Source organism: Anabrus simplex, chromosome 8 (assembly GCF_040414725.1).
Source record: "Anabrus simplex isolate iqAnaSimp1 chromosome 8, ASM4041472v1, whole genome shotgun sequence".
In the NCBI taxonomy this organism is placed as follows: domain Eukaryota; kingdom Metazoa; phylum Arthropoda; class Insecta; order Orthoptera; family Tettigoniidae; genus Anabrus; species Anabrus simplex.
Genome location: NC_090272.1, coordinates 90,689,622 through 90,712,983, shown reverse-complemented (window position 1 = coordinate 90,712,983; position 23,362 = coordinate 90,689,622). Strand labels below are relative to the sequence as shown.

General features: G+C 39.4%; 1 protein-coding gene across 3 annotated transcripts in view; it reads right to left on the bottom strand.

The window, feature by feature from the left end:
• Nucleotides 1-23,362, bottom strand: part of LOC136878828 (nucleolar transcription factor 1-A) — a 255,229-nt gene that overhangs the window by 79,967 nt on the left and 151,900 nt on the right. For all 3 annotated transcript variants that reach the window (XM_067152338.2, XM_067152337.2, XM_067152339.2), the window contains exon 11: nt 3,782-3,943. In XM_067152338.2, the coding sequence (XP_067008439.1) occupies nt 3,782-3,943 (162 nt within the window). The remainder of the gene's footprint in view (nt 1-3,781; nt 3,944-23,362) is intronic.

Below are 23,362 nucleotides of genomic sequence, written 5' to 3'. Positions count from 1 at the left end.
CAGAACTCTGAGAATATGGTTTTGAATTGAAGTATTGATTCTCAAAAGTTCTTGAATGCATTACAGTATATTCAATTCTGTCCGTCACTAATCACAATCAAACTGGAAAGAGAAAAAATATCAACAACTTAGGTAAGAAATTACGGTTATTTGTGTTGTGCAAATGAAAAGACTGGTTTTTATGACATTTTAACACAAAAATGTAAAATTCCCAGTCTTATATTAGGACCAAAACCGTAATAGGCAATCCCAAGATTTCCCATGGCTTTATGTATGTGAAGTGCAACACAATAAGATTAAAATACTAGATTTGTGCTAAGAAGGATCGGTTTTGATTCCTGTCTGAACAGTGACTATACAGTGCTTTGAGGGAAGTGCCAAAAACCTGTTTGACAATACAATCAAATATATATATATAAACATTTAACCCTGAACATAATGTAGAAGTTTTACAAGCATGAACATTTGACAAAACTCTTCCGTCTTTAAGTACAGCTCTCAAAATGAGCTCCGTCTCCTTCCAATTGTCGTGACTACTCTCTGCTTTAGAGGCTGCTTGACCGAGGCGGTAAAGGCGTGCTCGGTTCGCCCGGTAGGACGTGGGTTCGAATCCCCGTCAGGAAGTCATAAAATTTAAGAAACGAGATTTCCACTTCCAGTGGTGCATATGCCCCTGAGGTTCACTCAGCCTACACCAAAAATGAGTACCAGGTTAATTCCTGGGGGCAAAGGCGGCCAGGTGTAGAGCTAAACACTCCACCCCATCACATGCCGCGGTTAACATTGGTGGAAGCCTTTACCTTCCACTCCTCCAAGAGCTTTGGCCTGTACGGAGGTGTCTGTCTTTTGACTCTCTGCTTTATGATTTCCGATAATTCACTAAATAACACCACTAGAATGCGATGCTAAGATGGTCACTTATGCAAATTCATCGCCGATCGCTTTTCCAGTACAGTAACATTACATGCTCTAATTATGGCAATTGAATGACCTGCATAAGCAGAAACGTATCAGGAAGAAGAAAAAAAGAGAAGAATTAAGGCAATGCTGGGACGTTAAAGTCAAGATCCATAGGTATGCCATAGCCATCCTTTTGTAAGATACAGTTTATTGAAAAACACTTGATCGAGGATTTGGTGTTGATGAGACAAATTTCTGGATGGCTGATCCGAGAAATTGTTTCTTCAAGGAACGAATATTGTGGGATTTTTACATAATATAATTAGGACGTACGCAGGACCATGCAATTTGAACAAATAATCCGGGAAAACGTAGTATACGGGAACGGATAATCAAGTTTTCACTGTACTGAATTATCTGTTTTATAGCAATGAAATTTTGTTCACTGTTCCAATAAATTGGAGTATTTTTCAGTTGATTCATGCAACTTTTTGCTTGTACTAGAGACAGGAGTAGGTATCACTTCATATATGACTTCAATATTTTCAGAATCACTTCCTACGGTACTAGAAACTGTCTCAGTTGCACTGATGTCTCCAAGGAGGATTTTCTGTCTTACTAACTCTATTACTACATTGAAAATTGTTCGATAAGTTCCAGCTACACAACAGAAATAATGCAATGCAAATCTTGAACTAACCACCAAGTAACTTGATGTACACAAAGATGTCCAAGGAATACAGGAATGCAGACAAAACAACAGCCAAATAGTCAAATCAAGAAATTAACACAAGAAATATGCCCTACATACATAATATATAGTCTTTGGAAAGACCGAGAAATTGGAATGAGGCTGTTTACCCTCAAAAAGTATCCATGGAAATTTAAAAAATATTTAATACTTAGAGTTAAGCTACTGGCAAGGTTAATACGTCATTTCAAAGAGGAAAAGCTGTAGTATTTTATTACATAATAAATTGAAAATCCAAAATTTCATTTTCAGAGTCCGGGTTCAATTGAGCATGGTTTCCATTCCTTAGAGCTCTCCTCATTTGCACTGAAGCTCAATAGTTGAGAGGTCCGAAACTAGCAGAAATTAAGTAAAGAAGCAAAGGAACAACATAGCACAAAATGGAAACCAAGTTCTCATCAAATGAAGATAATGTCTGTTTCTTTGGTTGTTTCTTCACATAGAAGGGCTACAGTGATTTCAGACAAACTGAGAAAATTATGATCAACACAAACGAAAAATTACCAGGCAGATCACGAGAACCAAACAGCACAACTTTTCAAAAGAAATGGTTCGATGTGGCCACTAAAGTTAATATTATATTATTATTATTCTCGGTCTAGAAAGCGAAGAATAACGGCCGAGAGGATTCGTTGTGCTGACCACACACGACATCTCATAATCTGCAAACCTTCAGGCTGGGCAGCGGTTGCTTGGTAAGCCATGACCCTTCGGGGCTGTTGTGCCATGGGGTATGTTTTGTTCTTTGCCAGTTGCTTTACGTTACACCGACACAGATAGGTCTTATGGTGACAATGGGACAGGAAAAGCCTAGGAATGGGAAGGAAGCGGCCATGGCCTTACTTAAGGTACAGCCCCAGCATTTGCCTGGTGTGAAAATGGGAAAGCATGGAAAACCATCTTCAGGGCTGCCGACAGAAGGGTTCGATCCCACTATCTCCAGAATGCGAGCTCACAGATGCGCGCTATTAACAGCACGGCCAACTCGCCTGGTGTTTTTATTTTTATTATTATTATTATTATTATTATTATTATTATTGTGCAACAGGCCTCGGCAGCCAGCACAATGCATATCCTCGCCGCAAGTTGGGGGCTTCATTCATCCCATCCCTGACCCGGTCATTTACTGGACAACAGGTTGTGGGTTTTCATTCATTTGAATTTCTTTTTTTTTGCTAGTTGTGTTATGTCGCACCGACACAGGTAGGTCTTATGGCGACGATGGGACAGGAAAGGGCTAGGAGTGGGAAGGAAGCGGCCGTGGCCTTAATTAAGGTACAGCCCCAGCATTTGCCTGGTGTGAAAATGGAAAACCACGGAAAACCATTTTCAGGGCTGCCGACAGTGGGGTTCGAACCTATTATTATTATTATTATTATTATTATTACAACTACTATTTATTTTGACTTTTCCCAACTGGAGATTGTCCCTGAGGACAAAGTATACAAAAAGACAACATTAATATTACAAGTAATTGTGAGTTGGTTAGCACATTTGACATACTATATATTGACATTAAAAAGTTTGGATGGAATATTTCAAGGCTGTCAATGCAATTTATTTTATTAATGCCTGATTGAGGTTAAATGATTTGCAGAACTGGACATAAAGGAGAGGAATGGTTCCACTATTGCCAGCCATTAATCCTATGACTTCGATATCACCCAGGTGGTATTCTTGTTGATAGAATGGGATGGTTGGTTCATACATTGTTTTCTTTTCCTCATGTACCACACTGGGTTGTGTTTTGGAGGTCTCAAATCTGATCGTCGTTTTGGTGGTCCTTGAAGACTACCATGTCAATTCGACGGGTACTCCCTGTAATAGAGAGACCATGAACCTCTTTGAAGACTGTAAGCCTGAGTTCCTGGGAGAGTCCGAGGATATGTTCGGCTCACCTGGTGCAGGTTTTTCTAAATGACTATGATAAATGTGTTTGGAAAGTGTAAAACCTGGTGTCAACAAGTAGCCTACTCTTGCTGAATAATACCAAGGAGTCTGTTCAGCTATGATTTACATGTTTCGAGGAAGAAATAAAGATTCTGAGAAAGTAACACAGAGTAACCGGCCTTGACAGAAAATCTTCCATCCTCCTACAGATATATATACTAATAAAAATGTAATCATTACCACACTTTTCTTGGAAGCATCTTCCTCTTCCATTGGCTTAGGCATGGGGAACTTAACAGGTGCTCTTCTCTTTGGTGCATTATTCAGCAGCTCCTCTCGGCGTTTGTCCTCAGGAAGGGACTCCAAGTACGAGGCATACTCCAATTTATACTGGTCCAACATCTGTGAATACAGTATACAGGTAAACTACAAGGGCCAACATACATGGGATAAAAAGTGGAAAGCACAGAGAAAATCCGTTGCGCCTAGCACAATAGAAACAACTTCTTTTAAATAAACAATACAATACCAGTAGCATTGTAAATTCAGTTTTTAAAAAAATATACGGCGTTTCACTGACAAGATAGTTAACGGTCTTTGCACTGTTGGTGACAACTGCTGCTCTTCATATTCCACTGTTAGCATACGATGGAGTAAATCAGATGATTTGTATATTTTGATGTTTGTAGTTCAAGTCTCCAGCATTACTTCAAGTGAATTTATGATACTTTCGATATTTCAGCAAATAAGGGCAGTTTTAATTTCCTTTACCACCTAGTTGAAAAATAGTAATTTGTCTAAGTATTCCTATTCTTTCAGCTAACCTGTTATAATTAGACTAAAATTCTATGGGCATCTAGAAAGAATGGATGAGAAACGGCTAATAAAATATTCGAGTATATCACTGGACTGAAAGCTTCAACGAAGTGGGTCGAAGAGGTAAAAAAAAGATGCAATAGAAAGTGGACTTACAATGGATGTGATTCACAACACAAAAGAATTCAGAAGCCGAATGGACAGCATCAAAACATTCCAGGAGAAACCACCAAACTGTAGACCCAAACTGGTCATATCGGGCCGATGACCTAGATGTTAGGCCCCTTTAAACAACAAGCACCATCATCAATTGGTCATATCTGAGAAAGAAAGGAAGAACTGAAAGGATGAAGACGTTCTGGGAGGAGGAGGAGGAGGAGGAGGAGGAGGAGGAGGAGGAGGAGGAGGAGGAGGAGGAGGAGGAGGAGGAGGAGAAGAAGAGATCGCCTTAGGTTCAATGTGGTCCATAGACGGCCAAATTCGGAAACAAGAAGAAGAATTAGAATATGCCCAAGAGCAGTTTACAATCGTAGTGTAGTTATTTTACTACATAGTATTTTGCTTGCTTTATTGGTGTGTACTGTAATATTTTCATTATATCAGCATTTAACTTAATGGAAGGTTTCATTTGCTAAAGTAAAAGTAAAATTTATGGGTGAAATATCTCGACCTTTCAAAATAAATACAGGTGTCAGGCAGGGCGATGGTCTATCTCCACTCCTTTTCAATTGTGTCATGGAGAAAATTGTAAGAATTTGGAATGAAAAACTGAAAGAATCCAAAATATTGCCACTCTTGCTGGGGAAGAAGAACAAAGGTGTTGCAATAAATTGCCTAGCATTTGCAGATGACTTTGCCATACTTTCAGAAAGCCTTACAGATGCAGCAATGCAAGTCAATCTCCTTGAAAAGACAGCCAACATGACAGGCCTGAGAATCTCTGCCGAGAAAACAAAATTTTTGACGAATATAAAAAGTGCCCCAAAGTTTTTATTTTATTTTTTGCTAGGGGCTTTACGTCGCACCGACACAGATAGGTCTTATGGCGACGATGGGATAGGAAAGGCCTAGGAGTTGGAAGGAAGCGGCCGTGGCCTTAATTAAGGTACAGCCCCAGCATTTGCCTGGTGTGAAAATGGGAAACCACGGAAACCATCTTCAGGGCTGCCGATAGTGGGATTCGAACCTACTATCTCCCGGATGCAAGCTCACAGCCTCGCGCCTCTACGCGCACGGCCAAATCGCCCGGTCCAAAGTTTTTAGTAACGGATATTGGTCAAATAGAAAAGGTAAAGAAATTCAAATATTTGGGTGAGACAATTCAAGAAAATGGTTTAGGTCCTCTAAGAATTGCAGAGTTTTGGAAATTAAGAAGTAACAATGAAATTTACCAGAACATAGAAAACATATCAGAAACAATAAAAAGGAGATTGCTATTTCTTGGACACATTTACTGAATGGATGACAATAGACTAACTAAACGAATCTTCAAGTACCTTTGGGAAAAGAAATCAACTACCACCTGGATTCAAGAAGTCAAGAAAGACCTGGAAAGGAACAACATACGAGAAGAAGAATTATTGGAAAGAAAGATTCTGAGGAAGAAAGTCTTACAAATGGAAGGATTCAAGGGAGGAAGGAAAAGAAAACAGGCACAAAGTGGACTGAAGACAGGAAAAAGAAGCACAGTGAAACAATGAAAGAATACTGGAAGAAAAGGAAAGAACTAAGTAGGAAGATTTGAAATTGTAACGTGGTCCTTAGAAGGCCGGAACGCAACAACAACAACAACAACAACAACAACAACAATAATAATAATAATAATAATAATAATAATAATAATAATAATACTTGATATCAAAGATGCCTGATGAACATATAAAAATCTTACTTGGAGATTTCAATGCTAAAACAGGCAGAGAAAAGAAGTTTCGCACAGTTGTACTTTTACAGGGAAGCCCGCCACACCCTTCTCGGCAGTTAGATTAATTATGTGACAAGAGCAGCCTATGATGATTATGTTACTATTTTCCCGCTTCAAACATCCTGCCACACCATTCTTTACTCCTACCATTACTGGAGCATTATCAGCACCAAGAACTAAGCAGTTTTTTAATGGAATGCATAATTCCCGAAAAGTTGAGAGCAAAAGATTGGCAATGTTAGCTCCAGTAGCATCCCCTTCTAAATTAGGCACAGAGAGTAGACAACTCTGAATTTCACCGAGTTCAGGCCTAAAAAAGTTACAACAATGGGATATATTTTCAAGTCGTTTTTATTGCTACCATCAGTAGCAACAGAAAATGCATTCACCTGCAAGTATGATACAATTTTCGTCATTTCTTCCGTGCACATTTCTGTAATGATAGCCGCTGTTTTCGTTCTAGCATACCCATATCATTTAGCTATTTCCAAATCAGGAAACATTTTGCGAAACAAAGGTCCCGCGTGATCGGCACAATTTACAGGCAGGTTATGTTCTACTATATTTGACTTAAATAACGCCTCGGCATTCATCACAGGATTTAAGTCTTGGTTTTTACATGAAAAGTTCAGTTTAAGTATATCGCATTTCCTGCCATGTGCAACTGAAAAATCACACCTAAATATAGTACAGAATGTGAACGTTGGTCCCTTTCTTGATTCACTCAAACACGGAAACTCTTCCCTATAAGCACTTTTAAACACTGCATCATATTTCTTTTTTGACATTTTGGAAAAAACAAATATTAAGGCACAACACGAGCACTTCTGCTGGTCTTGCCCCGGGTAGAACAACTATGGTGTGCAACTTCTGAGGTTAGGTTACTCCAAAGAGAATGTTACGCGCCTGACTCGCTTGCAATGAGAATGACTGTATTATAAAGTAGACCAAAGAGGAGCACATGACTGGCCACCGTGCCCCGTACTGCCATCTGGTATCATTATTAGAACTACTATCGACCAGCCATACTCAGCCATATATCGATAGAACGAGGAAATCCGCAGGAGTTTAAAATAATATGAAAATTACGGTTATTGCTCTGAAAATCGGGAGATCGGACCCGGCGATCGGAGGATCGGGAGGAACGATGAAAAATCGGGAGTCTCCCGCACATATCAGGAGACTTGGCACGTCTGCAAATATCTTGGGGAAATAATAACATGGAACACAAATGAAAAAGAAGCAATAGAACACAGAACAACTAAATTTAAACAAGCACAAAGACTTACCCGGCCAACCTATAAAAAATATTTTTTTTTTTCGATAAACGCTAAGCTGAAACACTATAATTTCATAGTTAAGCCAGAGGCAACGTAAGCTAGTAAAACTTTATTCAAATGAAATGTAAAATCTACAACAGACAAATTACAGAAAACTGATAGAAGAATTCTTAGAACAATTATTAATAAAACACACCAAGTTGATGGACAGTGGAGATTGTTGCCTAACAACATTGTCTATCGTGAATGTGAATCAATAATATCTACAATGCGTAAAAGAAGAATTTCCTTTTTCTGTCACAATTCAAGATTACCAGACACCAGGATATTGAAAAAACTTTTTGATTATTTTTTGAAAAATAAAATCAATAGTAACTGGTTCAAAGAAGTTCAGGATGATTTGGAAGAATTGGGTATAACTCTGCAACAAATCAAATACAGAAAAGAGAAGAGGATTTTGAAGAACAAAAGCATAAGTCTCAAACTAAAAACAGTTGAACGGAAACAATATACTATATCGGACACACAAGGGGCTTCCAGGTCGGTGAGGATGAGAAAGTTCTGGGAGAAGAAAAAGAAGAAATTAACTCAAATGTATTGATTCAAGTGCTCCAATGTGGGCATAAAATATGTAACTAATAAATAATAATAATAATAATAATAATAATAATAATAATAATAATAATAATAATAATAATAATAATAATAATCATCATCATCATCATCATCATTTTTCTACATATTTATTTTAAACTATATTTGTATAGTTTCAGTAACCATGTTACTCCTATTTTATAATTAGTATAAACCTAAGTGGTACTGCAATGCAGTTATTTCACTAGTTAGTATCTTGCTTGCTTTATTGCTGTGTAATACTTGTGTGCACAATATTTCTTTCCATCAATTCTTTTTATTCATAGTGTTACCGAGTTTTTGTGGTAGTTAAGCATGAAAGAAGGTGCTGGGTGGTGAATAGGTCTCAAGCTACTAAAGAGAAATTAAATTTTAAAATTTAACAAGGTTATATTTTCTTTTCAAAATTAGGTAACAACCAATAGAACAGGTACTTAGTAGCCGAAATACAACTTGAAATGTACAATTACAGGGATTAAAGAATTTGGGCTTCGAGCCCTGAAAACACAATTCTTGAGCAACTAGCTCAACTTTACGATATACCAATTTCAACAAAAGGGGCAGAAGACCCCACTCAAACCCTGGAGCCCTTGCTCCAAATTACACAGCAAAGCCTCCTCGAGGCATACAACTCTCAGTTATAGAAAAGAGCCACTCGCTCTTAAAGTTAAGCCTCTCCCAGGCCACACCAAACTCAACTTTCAAATTGTCCTCAAAGGACATATACACAGGGGTAAAATACCCAACCTACTGAGGTCTATTAGGTGAGAAACGATTAATACATGACCTCTAAAATACAACTTGAGAGGAGGCGAACTTGCACTCCTAATACACTTTGCATTTAAAACCTAATCTGGCTCTGGGCCACTAACGCAAGGGCTAATCCCATACTACAGAGGTGACTTAGAGAAGAACACTTTACATTACATAAACGAAGAAAAGTTTGAGAAAATAAGTTCACCTCAAAACAAATGTGAGTGGGAGCTCGAGAGGGTTAGCACTCTCTATCCCAATATGTAACTTTACAAGAAAAAGAAGAAAAGAGTAGTTACATTTTAGGAAAAGGTTACATGATGGAAAACGCTTCGAACCCGCCGCGAGAGTTAAACTGCCGACCTAGCAAGAAAAGAGGATATTAATAGGCCATTACCTGGTAGTAGATCGCTGCCGAGGAAAGAGGCGCTTCCCGCCTCCTGCTATGTACTTAATACACTGAAAGATGGAACAGAAGTGGCCCGGAGACCCCAAAATCAGCAGTTTATATCCTCTCGCGGAAGATTCTAGGCGTTAGGGGAAATAAAACACCCTCCCTCAAAGTTTTTATTGGTTCGGGAAAAGAAACCCCTACATAGAGGAAAAAGAAACACATTATTGGTGGAAAATTAATTAAAGAAATTCGGGATTGGCTAGATCCAAACTAAGGGGAAAAAGAGGGGTATACAGCCAACTTAAACAATAACAGAAAGAAATTTAACAAGGAACAAACTCTTGAAATAAAAATTTCTCCAACAAAATAGTTCTTTGATTTCGCACTAGGTTGCACTATAGTAATTCTTCAGTAGTGTCCTCTAGAAGAGAAAGTTCACACTTCTTACTCCAAGCGAAACAAAACACATCAAAAGTGACACAGTTCAAAAACTCAAAATTTTCCACGTGGTGACATCTTCTGAGAAAGTAGAGAATTAATAGAATAGATAAAGTTCAACCTTCCTCCAGAAGAGGAGTTTCAACTGGCGCAACTTTTAAATAAACGGTGTAGAGGTGTACCGCCCGGTACAGACCTCCCCCCCCAAAAGTTCCTCCAAGGGGTAACACAGAAGAACATAAGCTTTGTTTCCAAAATAAGGTCCAAGTTTTGATGTTGATATTAAGATTAATTGCGGAAGCATTTATAAGATTTTAGTAATTTGGTTGGTTGCAATTTCAAAATTTTGTTGTTGCCGGTGCAGTAAAGTTTTTCTGTTGTAGTAGTTGAATTTCTGAAGATAAACCTTTAATGCTTAAAAGTGAAGAAAAGTTTTGCAATGTCCACCAAATATTGTTGTTAAATTCCCAAATGTAATTATTGCTTATGGTGACTGTCCATGTAGTTGATGTAGATTGAGTCGGATGGCCAGACCGGCCGTAGCAGCTTGCGTCCAACGGAGGCCGCTCGGACCCCTCAAGTACCCTGAGATACCGCTCGCCCGCACTATGAGGGGAGCAGAGGTGTTGAAGTACGCCGCGCCCGCGGTGAACAGATACAGGCTGCGGGCATGTAGCAGGTCGTGCGCCGCACATCAGCCTTGGCCGGGAGGTGAGCTCCGGCTCGCCGTGCACATGTCGTCCTCGCTGGAGAGGAGGGGGCCCATCCCCCTCCCCAGTCGCTGCACGGCGCTGCGCGGCTGCGGGGGCGCTGAAACATTAAAGCTAGGCGGCAGAATTGTGTTGGACAATCATTTTCTTTGAGGGTACAGGCTTGTAGAGAGAGTGAGGGGCCAGCGGCGTGCAGATATCCATGGCATTTACTATTATGAAGCCACAGTGTAAGGTGGAGCAGGAGACGGGAGCGTGGTAATGGCCGTGGCAAAGACAGGATGGCAGTTTAATGGGTCGGGGCAGGTTTCACAAACATGCTTACATCTAAAACCAAAATATTACAGAAGGGGCAGAATGCCTTAAAAGTGAAACTCAAAAAAAAAGAAAAAATATAACCTTCATATCCTTTCAAAATAATATGAAGCAAGTTAACACAGAAATTACACCGGTTTCACCTGGGACAGGTGAACTCTAAATACCCTCTCGGTGGCTGGATTACTTAGCAATAAGGTAACCGGCGTAAGAAAATCGAGAATGATACAAGGCCCATGAAATCTGGGGGCAAGCTTGCCCGCGGGAACAAAATTTTTGACCATAACCTGGTCGCCTACCTTCAAAGGGGTGGGTCTCCGTCCACGATCATACCTTTCCCTAACCTTTTCATGAGACACTTTAAGATTGGCTTTAGCCTTCTTCCAAAGATCTTTAATGTTGTCCGGATCTATTGTCTCGGGCAGAATGTCATTCAGAGACCAGAGGTTAGAGAGCGGCGTGTTGGGAACAAACTTAAACATCAAAGAAGCTGGAGTAAATTTGTGAGATTCATGAACCGCCGAATTCAAAGCAAAAGCTAACCAATGCAGGGACGTGTCCCACCTAGAATGATCTTCATGATGATAGGCAATGAGTGCGGACCTGAGATTACGGTTAACCCGTTCAGCCAGAGAAGGTTGAGGGTAATAAGCAGAAGTAGTTACATGAGAGATGGACAAGTCAAAACAGAATTTACGAAATAAATTTGATGTAAAAGCCTTAGCATTATCAGATACAATATATTGACACGGACCAAAAGAAGCAAAAATAGAATTTAAGCAGGTAATGGTGGACTGAGCGGTAGCCAGCTTAGTCGGAAATAACCAGGAAAATCTTGTAAAACCATCTACACACACAAGGATGAACTTGTTGGCATTACCCTTTGACTGGGGGAAGGGTCCCACATAATCGATATACAGGCGTTCCATGGGGCGCGACGCTTGATGAGAAGACAAAAGGCCTACTTTAGTGGACATGGTGGGTTTACTGATCAAACAAGATTTACAAGCTTTTACAAGTTCCCGAATTTCACCGTCCATACCTTTCCAGATGAACATTTCACGAATTTTTTCACGAGTTTTAAAGATACCAAGATGCCCTCCTAATGGGGACTCATGATAATACTTGAAGATCATAGGCACAAGAACCGCTGGAACAACAACTTTCATCAACTTATCATGCCTCGAAGGGCAACATAGAACACCATTCCTCAGAACATAAGGGACAGCATGTTCCCCAGAAGAAAGGGTTTCCATTATCGGAGCCAGCGTCGGATCTTCACGTTGGTATTTCTCAATATCCCTAAAAAGCATGGGAGCATCAGTTAAGATGGCATTAACATCAGATAGCATGGACTCGGGAGGTGATGAACTGTCTACCGGTTCATGGGTCTCGACGTCGTTAGAAAACATACGGCTGAGTCCATCAGCAACAACATTTTCAGTACCTCTGATATGTCGTACATCAAATTGGAAGGCAGAAATACGGATGGCCCAACGGGCTATACGACCAGTACGACGCGGCCTACCTAAGACCCAGCTTAAGGCTTGATTATCTGTCTCCAGATCGAATTTGACGTGTTCCAGATAGAGACGGAACTTTTCTAAGGCGAATAAGACTGCCAAACCTTCAAGCTCATATATGGAGTACTTGGCTTCTTGAACCGATAGAGTCCTAGATGCATAGGCGATGGGACGCCTCCCTAGTTCAGTCTCTTGAAGAAGAACTGCGGCTACTGCTGACGACGATGCGTCGGTTTGGACGATGAATTTCTTCGAGAAATCAGGCATAGCAAGTACAGGGGCATTACAGAGAGCTAATTTTAGATCTTCAAAAGCGGCTTGTTGAGAAGGTCCCCACTCGAATTTGATGCCTTTCCTACGAAGAAGGTTTAAGGGCGCCGCTCTATTAGCAAAATTAGGAATAAACTTCCTGAAGAAATTCACCATACCAATGAATCTAGCGATACCTTTGATGTCCTTAGGAGGTTTAAAATCACGGATGGCCTGTGTTCTAGAATGATCGACAGATACCCCATCGGGTGACACAATATGCCCTAGGAATGACATTGAGGGCTTAGCAAAGGCAACCTTGGACAACTTAACAGTTAACCCAGCCTTACGAAGGCGATCGAGAACTTCTCGCAGATGATCTAGATGTTCTTCAAAAGTCTCGGAAAATACGACGACATCATCCAAGTAGTGATATAAGTACTCAAATTTGATGTCGGAAAAGACCCTATCTAGTAGCCTAGTGAGCACAGCTGCCCCCGTGGGGAGCCCGAAAGGCACGCGGTTGTATTCATATAAATTCCAGTCCGTGGCAAACGCTGTAAGATGTTTAGACTCTTCGGCAAGGGGAATTTGATTATAGGCCTGATTCAAGTCCAAGATGGTGAAGAACTTGGCCTTACGAAACCACGAAAAGCAAGAATGAAGGTCGGGAAGGGGCACAGATTGCAACACCACCTTCCGATTGAGAGCCCTGTAATCAATGACAGGCCTGAAGCCTCCTTGGGGTTTCGGGACTAGAAAAATAGGCGAAGAATACGCTGACTTAGAGGGCCTAATAATACCATCCTTCAACATCTGATCGATGATTTCTTTCAGAGCCTTCATTTTAGGTGGAGATAGCCTATACGGTGGAAAACGGACAGGAATTGAATCCGTGACCTCAATTTTGTATTCAATAAGGTCAGTAACACCAAGAGTATCAGAGAACACCTCGGGAAACGACTGACACAGTTTCCGAATACTATCAGCCTGCTCCTCAGGTAGATGTCTAAGGTCTAACAACATCTCATCCTGGGTAGGCGAAATAGATGAACATGATACAGAATTACACTTTAACAAGGGAATTCTACAATTGGACGCAAATTTGAATGTGCACGACCTACTCTGGAGATCGAGCACAAGACCAGTGTGAGAAATGAAGTCCGCTCCCAATATGATGGGGCAAGACAAACGCTTGGCCACAAACAATTTGATCTTCCATGTAAATTTAAAAACACGAATTTTAACCAGTAAGGAACCTAGAATTTCTAATGGAGATGAATTAGCCGAAACGTATTGAACAGGAGAAGAGACATAGTCAGGGAGTTTACAAACAGATTTCAATTTAGAATACCAATCAGCCGAAATAATGGAACCAACACTGCCTGAATCTAAGAGAGCTGTTACAGGCTCGTTATTTAACTCAATCTTAAGAAAAGGAACAGGTGCGGGGGTATCCGCCGCAATCCTAAGACACTCTTTAGGGCATTCAAAAGATGAATTTGAAGGCTGGTCGTTCTCTGCATTTACAACCTGTTTACTAGGGGCTGAGTCTCGGGAATATGGATTAGTCGGCTCAGCCGACGCCACTAGTCACTTTTTATTATTGGAATAGCTGGAATTTGCACCAGAAGTTGAGCAGGAGGGGGTGCTATTTGAGTTTGGGCAATTCTTGGCGATATGTGAGAAGGCCCCACACTTAAAACAGCCTTGTGATGACCCTGCTCCATTCCTTGTCCCACTTGACTTGATCAGAGGACACTTATTCCGCAGATGGTCAGGCGACCCACAAGCATAACATTTACGGGGATTGACTGGTCGGCGAGGTGGAGGCCGAGTGTTACTGAAGGAAGGCGGGGGTTCTTTCGCCACACGCAAGGAATCGGCATACCTAACTCCTTCCGCAGAGACGGCTAATGCTTCCAGTTCAGAGAAGGTTTGCGGGCACGCCGCGAAACACAAATATGACCTGTAGGGTGGTGAAATCCCTTCAACAATAGCTTGCACGATCTGATCCTCAGGGAAGTGGAGAGCAAACACCCTAGTATAAAACTTAATATCTTGGATGAAGTCTGCCAGGTTTTCATCCAAGCGCTGTACCCGATAATAGTATTTCTGAATAAGGGAGGACCTGGCCCTAGCCGGGATGAAGTTAGCTAGCAAATGGGCATGGAAATCCTCAATAGAAGATTGCTCGGCAATGGCTCTAACTATCTTGTCAGATAGAACACCAATAGCATAAGGATAGATAATTTGCAAAATTTGACATGGGGAAAGAGAAAACACAAGGGCATGATCCTGAAATTCCACTAGAAATCTTAAAAATGAAATTACGTCACTGGTGGTGTTGACGGAAAACTTAGAGATACCTCTAAGCAACATTGCCAATGGATGAGGCAAGCTGCTGAACCCAGGTGTCATAGTCGTTAAAGGTTTCAAGGGCAAAGAAGTTAATTCAGAGCGGATGTTACTCAATGACGCACGGCGTTCAGATTCGTTGTTCGATGGGGCAGAGATAGTTTGAGCAGCAACGGTTATCCTATTGACTTCTCCCTGAGGAGGCTCTTCCTCGTTACCTACATTCACCGTGGCGGGTTGATCAGTTTTGGGAGGAGCTTCGCCGGTTAGCAATTGAGTGACCTTATTAGACAATTCAGAAATAGTTTCAAGGAGCGTATTAGCTTGCTTCCTCTGAACGTCATTCACCTTTAGAGACAACAGATCATTAACTCTATTTGCAAAGTGATACAGCCTGCCTTGCACACGCTTAATTTGATTAGGAGACGGATCGTTTTCATCAAAAAAGCTGACTACAGATGCTAGCCCAGTAATATTCTCGACGATCGTGGAAAGAGAGTCATCAATTTCTTTCTCTCCCAAATTGGGGATGGAAATGGGCAAATCAAGGGACTCTCTAAGCTTGTTGGTGTCGATTGCAACCGTGCCTCCAGATTGCACATTTCTGATAGTTAACTCGTATATCAACTCCTCTTTGCGCAAATAGTTAAGGAGGAGAACATCGCGAGGGCCGGGCATGATGACAGAACAATTTTGAAAAACTCAAACAATTCCAGCAACTGAGACAATTGTTAGAGTTCGAATTAAAGCAATGTTTAGCCGTCAAAAGGGGCTAAATTGAGACCCATTCAACCACGCTCTGCTACCACTTGTTACCGAGTTTTTGTGGTAGTTAAGCATGAAAGAAGGTGCTGGGTGGTGAATAGGTCTCAAGCTACTAAAGAGAAATTAAATTTTAAAATTTAACAAGGTTATATTTTCTTTTCAAAATTAGGTAACAACCAATAGAACAGGTACTTAGTAGCCGAAATACAACTTGAAATGTACAATTACAGGGATTAAAGAATTTGGGCTTCGAGCCCTGAAAACACAATTCTTGAGCAACTAGCTCAACTTTACGATATACCAATTTCAACAAAAGGGGCAGAAGACCCCACTCAAACCCTGGAGCCCTTGCTCCAAATTACACAGCAAAGCCTCCTCGAGGCATACAACTCTCAGTTATAGAAAAGAGCCACTCGCTCTTAAAGTTAAGCCTCTCCCAGGCCACACCAAACTCAACTTTCAAATTGTCCTCAAAGGACATATACACAGGGGTAAAATACCCAACCTACTGAGGTCTATTAGGTGAGAAACGATTAATACATGACCTCTAAAATACAACTTGAGAGGAGGCGAACTTGCACTCCTAATACACTTTGCATTTAAAACCTAATCTGGCTCTGGGCCACTAACGCAAGGGCTAATCCCATACTACAGAGGTGACTTAGAGAAGAACACTTTACATTACATAAACGAAGAAAAGTTTGAGAAAATAAGTTCACCTCAAAACAAATGTGAGTGGGAGCTCGAGAGGGTTAGCACTCTCTATCCCAATATGTAACTTTACAAGAAAAAGAAGAAAAGAGTAGTTACATTTTAGGAAAAGGTTACATGATGGAAAACGCTTCGAACCCGCCGCGAGAGTTAAACTGCCGACCTAGCAAGAAAAGAGGATATTAATAGGCCATTACCTGGTAGTAGATCGCTGCCGAGGAAAGAGGCGCTTCCCGCCTCCTGCTATGTACTTAATACACTGAAAGATGGAACAGAAGTGGCCCGGAGACCCCAAAATCAGCAGTTTATATCCTCTCGCGGAAGATTCTAGGCGTTAGGGGAAATAAAACACCCTCCCTCAAAGTTTTTATTGGTTCGGGAAAAGAAACCCCTACATAGAGGAAAAAGAAACACATTATTGGTGGAAAATTAATTAAAGAAATTCGGGATTGGCTAGATCCAAACTAAGGGGAAAAAGAGGGGTATACAGCCAACTTAAACAATAACAGAAAGAAATTTAACAAGGAACAAACTCTTGAAATAAAAATTTCTCCAACAAAATAGTTCTTTGATTTCGCACTAGGTTGCACTATAGTAATTCTTCAGTAGTGTCCTCTAGAAGAGAAAGTTCACACTTCTTACTCCAAGCGAAACAAAACACATCAAAAGTGACACAGTTCAAAAACTCAAAATTTTCCACGTGGTGACATCTTCTGAGAAAGTAGAGAATTAATAGAATAGATAAAGTTCAACCTTCCTCCAGAAGAGGAGTTTCAACTGGCGCAACTTTTAAATAAACGGTGTAGAGGTGTACCGCCCGGTACACATAGAAAAAGTTATTTTATTTTTGTTGATTTCTCATTATCATATATTTCCATGAAGAAGATTAAAGAATGGCTGAGGAATTAGAGTGTAGATACTGTGGACGTAGACGGGTATTAACCATTAGTGCCTAGAGTTGCCATATGGACACTGCAAATATGCAATTTTTCAGACAGCTCTGGGACAGTCAAATTGTGAGCAAGAAATTAATTAAAACTGGTTTGATAGAAGGCAGAGCACAATATGTCACCAAGAATACCTACAACAAAAAGGGCCTGTCAATAGCAACAAAATTAAAACATTACAAAACAGTCACTCAACCAGTAATAACATACGCAAGCGAAACCATCTTCAAAACAACTAACACTGCACAAATAGACAAAATACTCAAGATAGAGAGAAGAATCATTAGAATGTGCATCAACAAATCATACCAAAAAGATGGACACTGGAGAGTAGCTTCTAATGAAACAGTCTACAAGGAAATAGAACCAGTAATGAGCACAATAAGGAAGAAACTCATTTCATTCTTTGGACATCTAATCAGGACAAAAGAGAACAGGATCATCAGGAGAATAATAGAAAAATTATGGAATAGTAAGTGCAACATTAAGTGGATTACAGAAATCAAGGAAGATATGGATGAACTAGAAATTACAGTGGAAGGCCTAAGAAACAAAACCAACAAAATCAAGAAACTCACAGACAAACAAACCAGACTGCAAATCAGAATCAACGAACAGACAATAGGAAGGGTGATTTCCGATGAAGATGTTGTGATTATTGGGATTTGATTATTTGGACTCGGAAGACGGCGATGAATTATGTATGTAAAGTATTTATTCATTTGTTTGTTTTGGTTTCTCCTCAGTATGTGAAGTTTGGAATTGTTTGATTTGTTTGAAGTTGGTATGATTTTAAGATTATTTTATTGTCATGGTAATTCTGGTGCATACTGTACCACACGCGCCACATCGGCGTGGGAGATTTCCGGTTTCGTAAAGTTGCATCAATTTCGTAATTTCAAGAGGATTCCCAAATGTTCTTGGTCAGCACTAATTTCTGCGCTCCTATTGGAGAAAATAAAAGGAAATATGATTGGTAGGTGAAGGAAAACATCGTACGCTCATTGGCCGTGGTAAGATTTCATAATTTTCGGGGAGAAGCGTTGTCGCTGGAGCCTTGCTCTGCGAGGGCGTCTTTTCTGTTTGACCACTGAAGGGAACGGTCACCTTCCAAGGTACGGGTCTTCTTGGCCCCGCCATCCGGTAAGCACTTGATTATTTTTTTTAACCTTTCAGGTATTCAGTTTCAGATGTAGTGTTTCACTTAATTTATCTTGCCGGAGCGTACCCGTGTTTCCTTTTGCTTCCAAATGTTATCATTATGACTTAGCCGTTTCGGTAAGTCACCTCACTTTGTTAAGAGATAGTTCCCGTTTGTTGTTTTGTAAATTAAATGTTATACGCTTTTCGAAGTAATCTTTATAAGTAATATTTTCCTCGGGACTGTCTCATTCATTCCGCTTCATCGTGGAATATTCATCTTTAGGTCGGGTACCCTTTCTCAGAAGTGTTTTTGAGGGGGCTACCCACTGAAGATGCTCTGCTCCATGATTATACGTAAATATGTTTCTCCTTAGATGTATCTCTTCACTTTAGTATAACGTTACCTTCCTTTTATTTATTTCAAATTGTTTTGGGTTTTTAAAGGTAACGCCACGACAGTGGAACATCATGTGTGATGTTCCGGTGTAAAAGAAATTTAATAACTAAATGCTACCCTCATGTAAACTGTAAATTGTAATGGTTGTTGAAATAATGCCGTCAAAATTTTAATGGTATATTAGCTATTGCTTTATATATGAAATTGCAGCTAAATTGTTAAGTAAAGTTTAGGATTACATTGACTTCACTTCTTCAGTATTACCAATACCTTCCACCGCCTGGATATGGATCCCAGCCGCTTCCCGGTTATCCTTTCTTAACAGTCATGTTGGTTAAACTGTTTGTTTATTTTCTGTGATTAATGTGCTTGCAAATTTAGTTTCGTACATGTTGACATGCCTAGTGTAGAGTACTTTTGGTGAATGCACAAGGGTAGCAAACATTTTATCTTCATTAAACCTATTAATTGTAACCTTACCCTTTGGAGAGGTTACAGAAGAAAGAAGGATAAGATCAGACAGAATGAAGAAGTACTGGGCTGACAGAAACTGAAAAATTCTTTGTATAAAGTTGGCTAGAGTGGTCCAATGAAGACCATAAAATGTAAATAAAAATAAGAAGGCAGTTCAGGTTTAGGAAAGATTATTCCACTAAAGCTCAACTTGTAGGATTCCAGCAAGATATAGCAGATATCTTGGATTCTAGAGGTCTAATGGACTGCATCGCGATTGACCTGCCTAAGGCATTTGATAGGGTGGGATCATGGGAGACTACTGGCAAAAATGAGTGCAATTGGACTACACAAAAAAGTGACTGAATGGGTTACTATATTTCTAGAAAACAGATCTCAGAGAATTAGAGTAGGCGAAGCTTTATCTGATCCTGTAATAATTAAGAGGAGTATTCCTCAAGGGAGTATTATTGAACAGTTATGTTTTCTTATATATATATATATATATATATATATATATAAATGATATGAGTAAAGGAGTGGAATCAGAGATAAGGCTTTTTGCTGATGATGTTATTCTATATAGAGTAATAAATTACAAGGTTGTAAGCAACTGCAAAATGACCTCGGTAATGTTGTGAGATGGACAGTACGCAATGGTATGATAAATGGGGTTAAAAGTCAGGTTATGAGTTTCTTTCAGTTTTAATTACTGCGCTGATGGGGTGAAAGTTCCTTATGGGGATCACTGTAAGTACCTAGGTGTTAAAATAAAGAAAGATCTTCATTGGGGTAAACACATAAATGGGATTGTAAATAAAGGGTACAGATCTTTGCACGTGGTTATGAGGGTGTTTAGGGTTTGTAAAGGTGAGGGCACATAAGTCTCTGGTAAGACCCCAAATTGAGTATGGTTTCAGTGTATGGGATGCTCATCAGGTTTACTTGATTCAAGAACTGGAAAAAATCCCAAGAAAAGCAGCTCGATTTGTTCGGGATTATTTCCGACAAAAGAGTAGCATTAAAATTTTTTTGCAAAGTTTGGACTGGGAAGAGTTGGGAGAAAGAAGACGAGCTGCTCGACTAAGTAGTGTGTTACAATTTACAAACTTCATCGTATAGATCCGTATTGATCAGTTTAAATTAAGAACTGGTGTTAGGTTTAATGGTCCACCCAATCAATACACTTCACTTTAGAAGTGAGAATACATTAATATTAAAATATATACATTCTTTGGGACATGTTCTGTCTAATTTAAGACTTCTTCAGCCATAGCGTCTCGTGACAGATTAGGATACATCACTCACTGTCTAACAATTTTAAAAAAATGGAATGCATCCATGTCCTTTATGAAATGTTTGAAAACACACTAAAAATAACACACACTATTTTTCCCTTAAGTTGTCCAACGTTTTCTGGTAAAAATTCCATGTGTTAAAACTTGAATCGAAATTATATTTCTTGAAATATAACATGCGGTGCTGGTAGCCGGTAGCTTCAGTCTACTGACTGAGGGAGATTTGAACACTGGCCTTTGAATAGGAAAATGTGACCTTATACACTTCAAACTACTAAAAGCTTTAATTCTAATGAAAATTATTTTCAAAAGACAAGGTCTGGAAAGAAGGATATATATATAATTAATGGGTTTAAACCCTTGGAAATTGAGAAATGAGTTTTCGTCACGATTGCGAGACTATCAGGTCTCATTTTATCTCATACGGAAAAAGGGAAAGAATTACGGTTTATACAGAAGATAGCCAACAGGAATGGGTTCAGTGTTAATACCATTAATAAAATCATAAGTAAAAAGAAAGAACAATATAAGACTAGCACCAAAGAATCACAAGAGGTCAAAGTACGTTACTTTTACGTTTACAAACCCAGGGATTTTTCAAATCGCAAAATTATTTAAGAAACATGACTATCAAGTCTCATTTTTAACAAAGAACAATAATGGTCACATATTTTATAAACCTAATAGTGCAAATTACAATAAAGAGAATTACTTAGATTCAGGAATCTACAAACTTAAGTGCGATTAATGTTTTGTCACGTACGTTGGGCAAACAGGTAGGAGTTTTCAAACTAGGTATCTGGAACATGTCAATGGTAATAGGCACAGGAAGTATTCTGCTATGGGAGATACGGGTCATCAATATACCAATATAAATAGACACTTGACCATATTAAAAAAAGTGAGCAAAGGAAACCTGACGAGCACATTATGAAAATATTTATATAAGTTTGGACCAGAGTTTTAACACAAACATAAATTTAAAAGACATACAAGAGAATAAAAATCTGTTATATGGACGGATACCGTTGCTTTCATCATCACGAAAAATTAATAATTTGAAGTTACCTCCACTAAAACAAACAACCCACCCTTCCGTTCTGCATATAGGCAGAACAGTTTCCCCTTCCCCTACTAATAGCCCTGCTCCTCCTCCTACCGCCCCCAGCCAAGTTCCGACGGGCGGGGGTAACATAATTGTAACTCGCGCAGTAGCGTGGCGAGAAGCAAGTCAGAGCGAGGCTCGGATGGGAACCTGCTATAGGGAGATTCACCAACTTTAATGGTAAGTTTTTATGTCACGCAATCGTGACGAAAACTCATTTCTGAATTTCCAAGTGTTTAAACCAATATGGTTTAAATTCAAATTTTAACACGTGAAGAATTTTTACAAGAAAATGATGGACAATTTTAAGGAAAAATAGTGTGTGTTGTTTTTAGTGTGTTTTCAAACATTTCATAAAGGACATGGGTTCATTTCATTTTTTTAAAATTGTTAGCCAATTATAATGATGCATCTTAAACTGTTACGAGACGCTATGGCTAAAAAAGTCTTAAATTAGACAAAACATGTCCCAAAGAATGTATAATATGTTTTAATATTAACCCATTAGTGCCTGAATTAATTTTTTTCTGAGATTTGCTTACTTATTGTGTTTTGCCGCATGTTTGAGACCAAAATAAACTAATAAAACAAGTTTCAGAATTTTGGAATCGCTAGGTCCTAAGATATTTGACGTTGCCATATGGTAACGCTAGGAGCTTGCACTACCTATTTTTAAACAATGAGTTTTGAAAGTCGAATTTAGGTTACAAAGTGTTTTATTTTTCGTTTTCGTGCAATAACAATGTTGAAATATCTTAGCATTATTTATTGTAAGAATATGGAATATCAGTTTTTATTCACTACACGGTAAAAAAATAGAATTATTGAACAAAGGAGAAAATATTTGTTTACAGTATATAGACACATATGTACAGTTCATTGCCTGTCAAAATAAAACACTCACTGGAACAATAGAATAAAATCAAAAATACGAAAAAGAAGAATCAGAGAACTTCAGATGCAGTTACAAACTATTAGTCTATACTTTCAGAGGCATATAAAAGCCCACCCTCAATACTTGCGCGTTAGCCACAGAGATAGAGAATGACAATCTTTCACTGTCTTCATATCATCCTGCGTGTCCCAATAAGAACGTTTGGAGGGCAACCTATTATATCCAGAAATGAAAAGTATGGCGACAAAGCAACGAATGTCATCAGAAGTTATTTGTGGGTCCGTACAATTTAAAAACACCCCATACATTTTAGACTCTCGATCAGCTGGTTATCTGTAAACAATTCAAAAATGTCAACAACAGTCATGGATTTTCATTTGCTATAACTAGGCTCCGGAAATGTCAACAGTCACCCAATATTGAAATCAGCCCCATCGGTCTATCTTGGATTTTTATTTGATTTATTATTTCCTCTATCAGTTATCCGCTCTTTTGCAGCATCGGGTATTGAAATAGATCTTGCATCAGTAGACAGAAAAGGCACTCCGTCCTCTGGTAACACACCTTCACCATCGTAACTAATCCCGATTCTTTCATTTTTTTACAAGCTTTATTTCAGCACTGACACATAACTTTCGAGAGAGAGATTATCAAGAAGCCCACCATCATCTTCATCACCAGGAGCCCTCAACTGTAAGTACATTTACATAGGGC